At 45.3% G+C, this 13,656-nt stretch overlaps 1 protein-coding gene across 2 annotated transcripts in view; it reads right to left on the bottom strand.

The window, feature by feature from the left end:
- Hip14 (palmitoyltransferase Hip14) overlaps window positions 1-13,656 on the bottom strand; it is a 94,579-nt gene that overhangs the window by 39,531 nt on the left and 41,392 nt on the right. For both annotated transcript variants that reach the window (XM_069301866.1, XM_069301867.1), the window contains exons 5-6: window positions 8,948-9,157; window positions 568-730 (exon numbers count right to left, since the gene is read on the bottom strand). In XM_069301866.1, coding sequence (XP_069157967.1) covers window positions 568-730; window positions 8,948-9,157 — 373 coding nt within the window. The remainder of the gene's footprint in view (window positions 1-567; window positions 731-8,947; window positions 9,158-13,656) is intronic.

Genomic DNA, 13,656 nt, shown 5'->3' with positions numbered 1-13,656 from the left:
GTGAAGACAGATTGAGAGAATGCACCCTTGAATGCATCTTAGAAAAAGCAGGGGATATATGGCCACTACATATGTGACGAGATCCTGTGGGGAACAGACATATTAGACAAAGGAAGCCTACTTAAATTGAAAAGAGGTAGGACAAGGGGGAAATTGGTGGAAGATGGACATGCAATCGAGTCTTAAGAGATGCAAGGAAGTTCCCGTTCCCTGTACAGATGATTGGTAAGTGGAACACATTGAAGCAAGACGTTGTTGAAGCTAATTCCATCAATGACATTAGGAACAAATATGATGAAAACAATGTTGACATAATTAACAAACCAGATATAAAGGCTTAGAGGTGTGGTATAAAAAGCTAGATCTCACTCTCCTGTAGTCAGTGATAGGTAACCACGCAACATGGTTTGGCAATGGACTTGAAAACATACCTAACCTAACATACCCAACTGAAGCTAGCCTAAGCTAATACATCATAATCTAACAATATATATGTATACAGTTCTGATAATCAGAAAGTGAACTCTGGTGAACCGTCAAGTGTATGATTTGCTCCGAACAACTCACCTGAGAATTAGCAATGTCTACATTGGCCCCATGGTTGACTAATACACTGACAGCCATGTGGTTCTTTGCTATAACTGCCCAGTGCAGTGCCGTGTTCCCATGAAGACGATCAGCCATAGACGTACTTGCACCAAATGTTAATAGTAGCCGTGTGGGATCCAAGCTGTAGAAACAATGACAGTTTCATAATGTTTACACCCTGGCCCAACCCATATCCTAAATACAGTATTTCAATGCACCTACAATTCAGTACAACAAAAATTAAAACACACATAACAAAACAAATCATTACTAATATATCACACAAAGGAGGGGTTCATTGCTCATACAGCAAACACCATGAGAACAGTAACACGAGTGGCCAGCAATTTGTAATTTTTAACAAACAGAAGCAGCTTTCAGCAATATTTACGAAACAATCTAACATTTTAACACAACTGTCCAGTCAACAGTAACACGAGTGGCCAGCAATTTGTAATTTTTAACAAACAGAAGCAGCTTTCAGCAATATTTACGAAACAATCTAACATTTTAACACAACTGTCCAGTCAACAGTAACACGAGTGGCCAGCAATTTGTAATTTTTAACAAACAGAAGCAGCTTTCAGCAATATTTACGAAACAATCTAACATTTTAACTCAACTGTCCAGTCAAGTCCCATCTCTGGCATAGGGATCCATACCAGATGTGTTATAGTGTAGAGATGTACATCTTCGTGTCACAACTAATGTTCCCAGGCTCAATTCCCAAGGGGGATAGAGACGGTTGGGCAATGTTTTCTTTCATCTGATGCCTGTTCACCTAGTAGTAAATGTGTATTAGGAAGATAGGCTAGGTATGCATACCTGGAGAGGGTTCTGGGAGTTCTTCTACTCCCCGAGGCCAGCCTGAGGCCAGGCAGTGAATTTAACACTATCGGTCACCGGACAGGCGCACGGTAAACTTAGGGGTCATGCACCCGATTTGCGGGCGAGCGTGCGGATAAGAGCGCAGTGACACCTAAATGTGTATACTCGTTTCAGCTTTCTCACCTTAATTCTTGTGCTACATCGCTCGTTTTGGTATCATTGTGTTTGCAATTAAATTCCCTACAGGTGTGTATAAATATAATGTCCAAAAGCCTGGCGTGACTCCCAACAGCAAAGCCTAAAGTCAGCAAAAGTTACTCATGAGCGCACAAAATCAGTAACATGCGCATACTTGTTCCATTTTTCTCACCTTAATTCTCGTGCTATGTCGCTCGTTTTGGTATCATTGTGTTCGCAATTAAATTCCCTACAGATGTGTATGAACATAATGTACAAAAGCCTGATGTGCCTCCCCGCAGAAAAGCTTAAAGTTACCCGTGAACGAGCACCAATTTGTACACTGCAGCCTAATGTGTATACTCATTCAGTTTGATAACATCAACTTTCGTGTTACATCTTTCATTTTGGTATCAAATTGTTCGCAATAAAAAGGCACGTATTTTAAAACTAGTCCCATAATAATAGAGCAATAACTGGAATTTTAACTAAATATTTTAATTCTGGAAGCTCATCATTACAAAATTATTTATATCTTTCCAGTGTTCTGACATAAATTTTTATGTTACATCTTTCATTTTGGTATCAAATTGTTCGCAACATAAAGGCACACATTTTAAAACTAGTCCCAACATAATAGCACAATAAATAGAATTTTAACAAATATTTTAAAATTTTGACCAAAAACCTACTGTATTTATAATCATACATGTGTTCGGACATCAAGTTTCATGTTACATCTTTCATTTTGGCATCAAATTGTGCGCATTCAAAAGGCGCTTATTTTGATACTATCCCGAGGTTGATTGGATAAAAAATGAATTTTATACAAATATTTTTATAGTGGATGCAAGTCCGGTCCTCGGTTAGGACTCGGGAGAAAAATAATGGACGAGAGTCCAGTTCAAAGTGACCGATAATGTTAAGATCCTCATATACTGGGTATATGGTAGTAATTTCCAGCATATTGTATTTATTCTCGTAAATATACATCAAATGATGGGTCGAGATTAATGTTTCACCAGTAAAATTTCCCAATAGTATGTGGGGAATATGAGGGTACGAAGAGTATTCAATCTCCTTAAACCAGTGTACTGTACACAGTGTGATATAATGGGATAAGGGGGGTGTGCACACCTACATATGTGCATTAGTACATTAGCCTCCAGTTAGTATCATCCATTTTGTAAAAAAAAATCCCAACAAGCCAAGTAATTACCAAAGTGTAGTTACAGGATGAAAGCTACACTCGTGGTGTCCCATCTTCCCAGCACTCTTTATCATATAACGCTCTCTACTGACGATTTTGGTTTCCACCATTTTCTCACCTAACTTGTTCCAACGGTCTACGACTCTGTTTGGGAAATTAAATTTTCTTATGTTTCTTCGGCAGCTTTGTTTCCCAAGATTGAATCTGTGTCCTCTTGTTCTTGAAGTTGCTTATTTCGGGAAATCCTGACAATTTGGTCGATTCCTGTTAGCACAGTATAACACTCGGGGACTTCTCTGGCTTTTTGCTGTAATATTATTTAAAAGTGTGCAATTTGTGGAATTTATATAGTTCAATTTGTTAACCACTGCTATGCTCAAAATAATGGGGCTCATGTGTGACATGCATATTATATTCTATGATCAATCAAACAGTGTTTTTGCTGTTATTACACTACTGTATAGGCACACATTGTATATACCTATCTACATGTTTGTGCACCATAATCAACCACAAACATATGTGTGGAGAACAAATCCACAAGGGCCGTGACGAGGATTGGAACCTGCGTCCGGGAGCATCCCAGACACTGCCTTAATCGACTGAACTATGACAGGGTAAAAGAGTTGAAACCGAAGTTCTACTGAACTTACTGGAACCCGTAGCCTCTCCGAGGCACAAACCAGGATTTTACACAACTCCCTCTGCACCAGAAATGTGTGTAATGTTGTACATAATTATTTCAGTGTCTGTGAATGGTTTTATATCTAGCTTTTTGCAGTAATATTATTCAATAGTGTGTAATATATGGAGTGTATATAGTTAAATGTGTGGAACTTCGCCTTTCTAAAAAATATGGAGCTCAAATATCGTGACGTATATTATATTCTTAGATCAACCTGTGTTCCTGTGTTATTATGCAATATATGCATGATATATATCACTATCATGTATATATTGCATATATGCACGATACGCTTTCTCGAGTTTTGTTTCACCTCCGGCCTGCTCATGCGTCGCCTGCGTCATCCTGGTCCTTGATCAGGGTGCCTTCTTATCTTCTCCTCAGTTTGTGGTAGCCACTTTGGTTCAAGTTTCTGTTCTTTGGTACTGGTGGTAGGTTTGTACGTGTGCAGCCTTTCTCCGTCCTTCTGGAGACGGCCGCTTTCCGGAGGGGTCCTTAGGTTATTGATGCTCGATTGGTTCGGCCGGGGGTGCATCCTGTGTTGTCCGGTTGAGCTTTTTACCGTTACCTGCGTACCGTGTCTGGGGGATGCGCTTTGGGTTGATCCGGTTCACCTCGTTCCCTGTTTTAGGACTCGGGTCTTCCAGGTCGTCCGCAGAGTTTTTAAGTCTTCCAGCCTGCGGTCTAGCCTTGCGCCCGTGCTGTTCGGACGTTTGCAGCTTTTGCTGCTGGGTTGGTGACGTCTAAGGCTCATTTCGGGCGCGAGGATTTGAGGGTCGCACAGGTTCTTGGCCGCCCGTTCTTTATGCGCGTGCCTGCTCCTGTGCGTTCTTGTTGCCTTGGGTCGCAGGTTGCAGTCTGTTTGTTGTCTCGGCTTCGCGTTGCGGAGTTTGTGGTGTCCGCTTCCCAGGACAGCCCTTTCTTGTCTTTCTCTTTCGGTATGAAGCTCCAGGGAGCCGTAGGGGCTCCCCACAGAAAACCAGCGTTGAATGTAATGAAACGCCATTTTCTGGGTGAGCCCCGGAGGCTCCCTGGCAACCCTCCCTCCCACCGGTTGGCGTTTTTTTTGTGTTGGTTGAAGCTTAGCTTCCAAACTGATGCTAGGTAGCCAGCGCAGTGAGGTCCGGGGCTCCCCCCTCCCCCCTCTCGGGGCGGGGAGGGCTGCAGGACGATCAGGGTGGCAGTAAAGTGTGATGTTTGCTTGTTTCCTTAGGATTGTAGGGAGTTTCTACCTCTGTTTGGTTTTTGCTTTAGTTTTTTACCATGTGGGGTTTGTTTTGTTATGCCTACCTTACTGGGTGCCTAACCCCAGTCGATGGCAGATAAGGAAAACCCCAGCCACAGGGGGGTTTTCCAGGGCCATTGCTCCCTGAAACCTCTCTGAAGGGGCCAGGTTCTGGCGCTGGTCCCTGGTAGGTCTGAACTCCTTAGCTAATGTCCCGGTCTAATATAACATACATTAGCCCGATAAGCTCCAGGGAGCCTCCGGGGCTCACCCAGAAAATGGCGTTTAATTACATTCAATGCTGGTTTTCTGTGGGGAGCCACGTCGGCTCCCTGGCGCTAGATACCCAAAGATAAGTAAAAGAGGGACTTACCTGGGAGGTGGCAGCACTGCGTGACTCATGGCGAAGACGGAACTGGCTGTAACCGACAGCCCAAGGCCACTCAAGACCGTTGACAGCCCAGAATGCTCACAAAATAATGGGCATCCAGGACCCTGTTCGAACTCCAAAACCCCTGTGCCCGAATGTCAGCCCAAGACATGTTTCCAAAATCAGCAGCGAGAGCTGCAAACTTCCGAACATCATGGGCACGAGGGTAGACCACACACTGGCTAGACTTGATAACCCTGCAGATGAACTGAGAGACCTGAGCCCTGAAACAGGGAACAGGGGATATCGGTTCAACACAAAGCACGTCCCAGGACATATAAACCAAGGCGTGCAGGTAATGGCATAAAGCTGCAACTGGACACAAAACATAATGCACCCCCCGGCCTGACCAATCAAGCATCAATAACCCATGGGCCCCTCCGGAAGCCTGCCGTCTCATTCTTCGCCAGGAAAGGAGATGGCGGCAAACGAGCAAAACATCCACCAGGACCGAGAGAGCAGAAACCCCTGCGCTGGAGGAGAGCATGAAGCCACTGACCTGACCCCCAAAGGCCAAGGCCAACAAAAACAAAGCCTTTTGAAAACAATCTTGGACGAAAGGGACCACAACAAACCGAGGAGAAGAGAGAAAAGAGAGCACCAGATCCAAAAACCAGGACAGCGCAGGTGGCACGAGCAGGCCGGAGGTGGAAAACCGCACACGAAAGCTTACAGAACAGAGCCTATCCTTATACGAATTGACATCCACCCCGAACGCAATATGGAGTGACTGCCAGCGCCACACAATAAGAGGCAACAGTATTTGGCATAAGATGTCAGTCCTGAAAGAGCCAAGAAAGAAAAAACAAAACAACATGAACAGAAACAGAAGTCAACCTAGGATGAGAAAGGAAGTGGCGAAAAGAACACCAAGAGACTTCATACTGTCGCCGAGAAGAAGACCGAAGGTGGGATAGTGGGATACCGTGAGAGAAGCCACCTGATCACCACACAAGTGGTAATACACATGCGCCAGAAACTCCAGAAGCGAATCATGGAAGAGTAGAGTGGACCAGCAAGGTACCTCATCGGCCTGATCTGCTGAAAGAGTCGGAGCCACGGAAAATGCCACAGGTTCGGACACCGAGCAAGCAGCACCTGAAACTAAGGCTAGGCCGGACACAATGGGACCAGAAGGAGAACCCTCCCCCGAAAGAACTCAAGCCGGGCCAGAACCCAAAGCAACAGTTGGACCAGACGAGGTACAGGTAACCCCACCTCGACCAGTAATGCTGAAAAGCGTCTACCGCGACAGCTTCTCAGTCGGGGAGGGCGCCACATGTACTGGAAGATGCCTCAACCATACCAACGCGAAGAGGTCCACCACCGGGAGCCCAAACGTCCGATAAAGCCAACTGAAGGATTCAGTGTCGACCATCCATTCCATGGACAGGGGAATGAAACGAAACAGGCCGTCTGCAAGGAAGTTGGACACACCCCTGATGTGAACCGCACAGAGAGGCAAGCCCTAAGAATTTAGCAGAAGAGCCACTCGAAGCAACCAGCCCCAAAGAGCCAAGGACCAAAGACACCCCCCACAGTTTAAGCAATGAACCACTGGGGCGCAGCCCGAATGGAGCGGGATCGTAGAGCCTTGAGTGAGCCGAATCCACCGCAGCAAAAGCCACACTGCCGCAAACGCCCGCACCATGCTGTGAGCCCGATGGAGTGACAAGAGCCCACCGCTCCTGGCCGACTTGGTGAGCAATGGTCACAAAGCCCCAGCCGAGAGACAAGGTGTCCATGAATACACCGACTGAGGGTTCCAGGAGGCGCCAAGGAACCGAACCTCAAAAAACCTGAAGAGGAAGCCGGAGACGCAGTAACCGGTGCAAGGTTCCCAGTGGATGAACCCAGTGATTGCAAGAGCGGTGGAAGGGACAAGTCCGAAGGAACCAGAACAGACACCGAAGCCAAATCCAACCAAGTGGGTAAACCAGCATGCCGGAGTTCATACTCTGAAGAGCAGCTGTGCTCATACTTGAGCACAGCTGCTCAAGCAACTGTCGAGTGATCCGCGACCCCCCTCAGGTACAACCAAAGGCAGGACTGAAGCCGGAGCAACACTGCTGAAAAAGGAAGAGAGAGCATGGACAGAACCAAGGTCGAAGCAACCAATTGCCCCCAAATCCTGGTCCTTAAAACCCAAGCGGGGCAGCTCTGGGGCTTCCAAATGGGTGACCCTCTTGGCTTATTGCAACAATGAAAACCTAGCATGCAATGCAGCCACTGCCTGACCCCCTGAAATCCTCAGACAAAGAATGGGTAAACTGGAGCACAAGCGGAGAACAAATCCCGCAAGACTCCGGGTTGGAGGTGTCACAGACCCAACAGACAGCATGATGGAGGCAGTACGGATGATCGTTACCCTAAGACAGGGGCAACGAACAACCTTCAACAGCCTGGCCTCTGGCCAGGCTTGGGGAGTAGAAGAACTCCCAGAACCCCATCAAGCAGGTATCACACAAGGCGAGAGAGGACTTGAAACACACTCATAGTCACCCCGAGCCCAATGGGGATTTCCAGGGCCCATAAAGGAGGAGGCAAGCTCTATGGGAAACCCAGGAACTGGGCTAGCTAACCCGGTTGAACCCTGTCTAACACCAAGCAAACTGACAACCAATAGCAGTCGTGAAACCTCGAGGGCACCAGAGGAGGACTACCAACACTACCTAGGTGTTCCTAATGAGAAGCTAGGCAGACCTCCTCCTGAAACAAAAGCAAAAACGCTACACAAAATTAAAAAAAAATTATGCCACAAACAAACTGGCAGCCAAAGAGAATCGTTGGCTGTAAGTTTAGCTAAACTGCCAACTGCTAGTTGGCAGTTTCCTGCCAACTAGTGCTAACAAGTGTTACTTAAGGTGGATAAGGTGTTGCTTGTTCATTTTCTTTTTTTTTGGGGGGGAGGGGGGAAGTGTTATTTTGCTCTGTTCAGATGTAGGTTGAAATTTTCACCAGTTGGAGGTTTGTACTGTTTTGCCTATCTTTCTGGGTGCCCTCCCCAGTTGATGGCAAGTATGACATACTCTATGTTGACCAGACCACACACTAGAAGGTGAAGGGACGACAACGTTTCGGTCCGTCCTGGACCATTCTCAAGTCGATTGTGCCGAGGGAAGGTGATGAAGGCAATAAACAGACAAGAGAGAGGTGAGGAGCAAGGCAAAAGGTACAAAAAGTAAGGTGTAGTAGGAATATGAACTACAGAAGGCCCATTGGCCCATACGAGGCAGTTCCTATTTATAACCACCAAATGAGAAGGGGATAGTAATAGGAATAAGAAGAGGATAGCAAGGGAACCTAAGAGAAAACAATGAACAGAAAAAGAAAAGGACCGAAACGACGTCGTCCCTTCACCTTCTAGTGTGTGGTCTGGTCAACATACTTCAGCCACGTTATTGTGACTCATCACCTGCATGACATTCTCTAAATGTAGAGTACTCATAGGCCATTGCTCCCTGCGCCTCTCTAAGGGAACCAGGTTCTGGTTCGTGGTCCCTGGTAGGCATAAAAACTCTCGTGACTGATGACCCCAAACTAATATGACATGTCAGTTTGGATTGGTTCAGGGAGCCAAAGAGGCTCCCCACAGAAAAGGGCAATATTAGTGCTATAATCCAATAAACAATAATTTAAAAATAACGGACTACTGCATTTAAAACACAAGAGCTGATGCGCTCCAAACTGACCACTATATACAGGCCAACATTTCTTCTCTAGTTACTACCTTAATCACTAAGACTTAGCCTTATATGATTGGTAAAAAATTGTATTTCTACAGTAATCTCAGACATTACAAACCTGGTAACCCTGTAGGCACTCCACATTAGAGGGGTCATTCCATTTTTGTCCATGAGGTTGACATTTGCTCCTCTGGCCACCAGATAGGCAACAATAGCGGTGTGACCAAACTGTGCCGCAAGGTGTATGCAGGAGCACCCTTCGCCGTCACGGAGTGAAGAGTCGGCACTGTGCTTCATGAGCAAGACAACCATGCCAAGATGACCTTGTCTGCAAGTAGTATTGTACAATATGAGGAGGGGGGGCACATGCTCACTTGAGATGCTACACGTACAAAAAGATGCCAAGAGACTAGAAATAGTTACAGTTCTGGCTTGAACCCCCAGACCACACTGGTAAGACTTACTTTAACAAGGCGATTCTGACCGACTTACTATCATTTATATTATCCGAGGCCCAAGTGAGTGGAGGATTCTATAGAGAGCTTACAGTGTGATGGACGTTCAGGCCTTGCTGGCACAAAGAAAAGATATAAAGTAACTGAAAGGGCAGTGACACGGTAGTAACTAAGGGCAGACCTTGCCAACCTTGCCACACCTTCGTGCAACCCTCTAGCCACATCTCTCTCTTACTCTTCCTTCTCACAGTTCATTGCACTAGCTACTCTCCTTCCTTGTTAACACATCAACCACTTAGATTCATAAATTTATCATTATTTCTTTCCTTGCACACTCTATTATCATACTGGGTCCAGTGGAGCCATAAATCTGCGTCCTTGGCTCAAAACTGGGGTGTACAAAAAATTTATTTTCGTTATTCTTCTCCTTAGCCACTTAGTCAGCGGCTACGGAGAAATGGTCATACCCGTCTATGCACAAAAAATATAAAAAATAACTACTGTACAAGTACAGCAAAATAATTTAATTACAGAATTATTCTTTGTAAACAAAATGTAAGAAAAACATGTAAGTAAGTGAATATTTATCATTTCACTGGGTGGAGGTACGTGGCACTTGTCGACTTTGCCAACGCTTCTCCTTTTATCCTCGGATGTTTCACTTTTTTTTTCAGGGATATTCCTGTATGGGCCCTAAGCCTCTGGCTGGCCCACTATATACTAGGATGTTTCACTCATTGTTGCTTACTTTTCATTACTTGCTTTTCTTTATTTACATCCACAGAGAGCTATTATATCCATATTTGCAGCATCCATGTAAAACCCAGACAATAATTGTTTAAATCGTCATATGACGATGACCGCATTCCCCTAATAAGATTAATGATGATAACCTCATTAAGAACCATGAAATGGTTGCAGGATATTTTTTTCATGGATCAAGGTGAACTCCATTAAAACCACATAGTCTTTTTATATCCATATTTGCATCTGCTTGACCTGCTTGATACCTGCTTGATGGGGTTCTGGGAGTTGTTCTACTCCCCAAGCCCGGCCCGAGGCCAGGCTCGACTTGTGAGAGTTTGGTCCACAAGGCTGTTGCTTGGAGCAGCCCGCAGGGCCACATACCCACCACAGCCCGGCTGATCCAGAACTTCTCAACCATGGACATCTTCTCTTGAAGATGTCCACGGTTGTTCCGGCAATATTTCTTATAGTCGCTGGGAGGACTACATCATACATGTAAAACCCAGACAATAATTTTTGAAATCTTCATATGATAACTGCATTACCCTGTCAATCAACAACTGACAATGTCCGCTGCCTAAGGGTCAATCGTATTTACAGTATATTAGAAATTATACATACGTAGTACAGTATATAAATTGTGACAGCAAGAAGGGATAATCATAACAATAATTAAGGAAAATACCAACGATTACTACTTGAGTTAACCACTCTTGTTTCCTTACACAACACACACATTATAACTCTCCTCTACATTTCATGGGAGAGACTGTGATGACGACATGGCAGTGCAGCAACTGACATCACACAGCGTACTCTTCTGCCTGCGGCCTCTTCACCACCTTACCTTGAGGTTACCTCATTACACACAGAAATCACAATTGCGTGATGCATCAAATGAACAAATCCACAAGGGTCGTGACGAGGATTCGAATCCTCGTCACGGCCCTTGTGGATTTGTTCACTTGAGGTTACCTCGTGACGATTTCGGGCTCAGCGTCCCCGCAGCCAAGTCCTCAACCAGGCCTCCTGGTTGCTGGTCTGGTCAACCAGGCTGTTGGACGTTGTTCCCAGCGTGACATACGAGTCCCAGCCTGGTTGAGCAGGTATCCTTTGGAGATGCTTATCAGGTTCTCTCTCCAATACTATGAGAGGTCAGCCAGTTGTTCCCCCTTATGTGTAGTGGAAGCATGTCGAACAGTCTCGGGCCTCTGATGTTGATAGTTTTCTCTCTCAGAGTACCTATTGCATCTCTGCTTTAACAAGGGTATTCTGCTCATTCTGCACTTCTGTATTCTGAGAGCTGCGGAAGGGACGTCCCCGAAGGAACCAGCACAGTCACTGAAGCCAGACCCGACCCGCCGGGTAAATCAGCACGTGGAAGTTCAGACTCCCACACAGCTGCTCGAGCAACCGTCGAGTGACTCGCGTGCCAGAACCCGAACCCCTAGCAGACACAAACTGGTCACCACGACCTGGGTAAGGCATGTGAAAACAGGAGGTGCCAGACTCAAGCCAAATGGAAGGCATTGTAAGCTGTACGCTAGACACCCCACAACAAAACCGAGCCAGTCCCTGAACCTCGGATGAATCGGGACATGCCAATACGTGTCCCGGATGTCCAGACACACCATCCAAGCATCCGGCTCCAAGAGAAGCCAGACCTGGGATAGTGCGCTCATCTGAAAGGAAGGGCAAAGGATCCAGGGGTTCAGACAGGACAGGTCCAGGATGAACGTCAGGCCTGCACAGTCCCATTTTGGAACTGGAAACAGATGGAAACCCACCTGACAGAGTTGTTTCGACCACTCCTAAGCGCACCCACTCCAAGATGGCCTGACAGAGCGCAGGAGAGGAGGCCTGCCCTGCAAACCCCGAACCCCTTAAAGGATGACGAGCCGCCTAACATCACCGCAGGCCGGAGGAAACAACCCGAAATGCCCACAAATCATGGGACCAGGCGCGAGCAAACAGAGCCAGCCTCCCCCCCATTGCCCCATCAATGAGGAGAACTGCGAAAGGGCCGACACCCCTTACGCGAACCCGGACGATGTGCAGAGTGATCACTGCGCCGACCAGACGGCGTCAGGTTGGAAGGAAGCGCCGGCTCCATAGCTGGCACCACTGGCCCACCACGAATCAAAAATCATTCAAAAGCACCTGCAACAGAGGAGCTCCAGGATATTTCACAATTCCTAAGTATTGCAGTACAAGTTGATGATAGTGAGTGGTGTCCCAAGGAACATAAAAGTGTTGTGCTTTGGAAAAATAGGTGAGGTAACACAAATATGCAAAGTGAAGTGAAAAATTGGATGAGAAAAAGTGACCCTAGTGTTTACAGTCTAGACAAAAACATTCAAGATGGCCACCAGCAAGAAGAAAAACAAAACAGAGCTAGATTTTGGGGGTTTTAATGAAGAAAAAATTGATATATGCAGTCTACGCAACAAATTGGCAAAATTAGATATTATAGTGAACTACTGTATCATAAAGAAATAATCAGCAAATTGAAAGAAAGTAATGAGCACTTGAGTGGCAAGGTTTTAGGTCTTGAGGGGTTAGTGAAAGACTTATGCAAGGACAAGAATCAACTGGAAACAAATTGCAAAGCCATGGAAGAGGAAAATAAACTCTTAAAAATAGCTTTGGAAGAAGTTAAAGCAAACTTAAACATAAATGACTATGATAGGTTAGGTAAAGAAATTCAACAGGAAAAACAGCTTTTGTCAGTACAAATGGAGGAAGTTACACAGGGAATAGAACAGTGCAAGAAAGATATGCAACTCACCTATGCACAAGTGGCCAAGGAGAAGGAAAAAATAGAAGAAGCAGTAAAGGAAGCCAAACACTGCAGTAACCAGGATAAAACAAACATTAGGCTAGAAGTCAGAAAGGAACTGGCATAAATCCTAAATTGGTGCAAAACACAGCAGATCAAAGACTCTGATAATTTTTAGTTGCAAAGAAAAGGAGATAACATCCAGGTCAGAAAGAGCTGTAGAAGAAGAGAAAGTAGTAGATAAAATTGTTGGCCTCGTGGAAGGTCTTACTACCATAGAGAATGTCTGCAACTACAGGATTGGAAAGTACGTAAAAGGGAAAGATCGACCTTAGAGGATCACCCTAAACGGTACCAAACAGATGGAAGAAGTACTAAGGAATGCTAGAAAATTACAAAGTGATGAGGAAGGAGAAGCATGGTAGTTAAGATGAGATCTTTCAAAAGAAGACAGAGAGAGAAGCTAAAATTGAACCTCACCGAGGCAAAACATCTAAATGAGAGCAAGAATGAAGAAGAAATCAATTCTTTTTTCTACACAGTGATAGGGGTAAACAGACCAGTAAAATGGTACAAAAAGGCAAACCAACAAAATCATTAGAGAAAGGGGTAGTGAAGAACAAGGAGAGGGAGAATATGTTCCTAAAAATTGCATACACCAACATAGATGGAGTGAGAATCAGAGATACTGGAATTGAATGATGTAATACATACAGCTGCAGACACCAGACATTGTTGCACTCACGGAGACAAAACTTGAAGATGATATTTTAAATGAGGTCATATTCCCAAGGGGCTACTCAGTTTGGAGACGGGACAGAAAAATTAGGAAAGGCGGTGGCGTTG

Source organism: Procambarus clarkii, chromosome 46 (genome assembly GCF_040958095.1).
Source record: "Procambarus clarkii isolate CNS0578487 chromosome 46, FALCON_Pclarkii_2.0, whole genome shotgun sequence".
In the NCBI taxonomy this organism is placed as follows: domain Eukaryota; kingdom Metazoa; phylum Arthropoda; class Malacostraca; order Decapoda; family Cambaridae; genus Procambarus; species Procambarus clarkii.
Note: the sequence above shows the minus strand (reverse complement) of the source record. Positions and strands in the feature narration are given on the sequence as shown.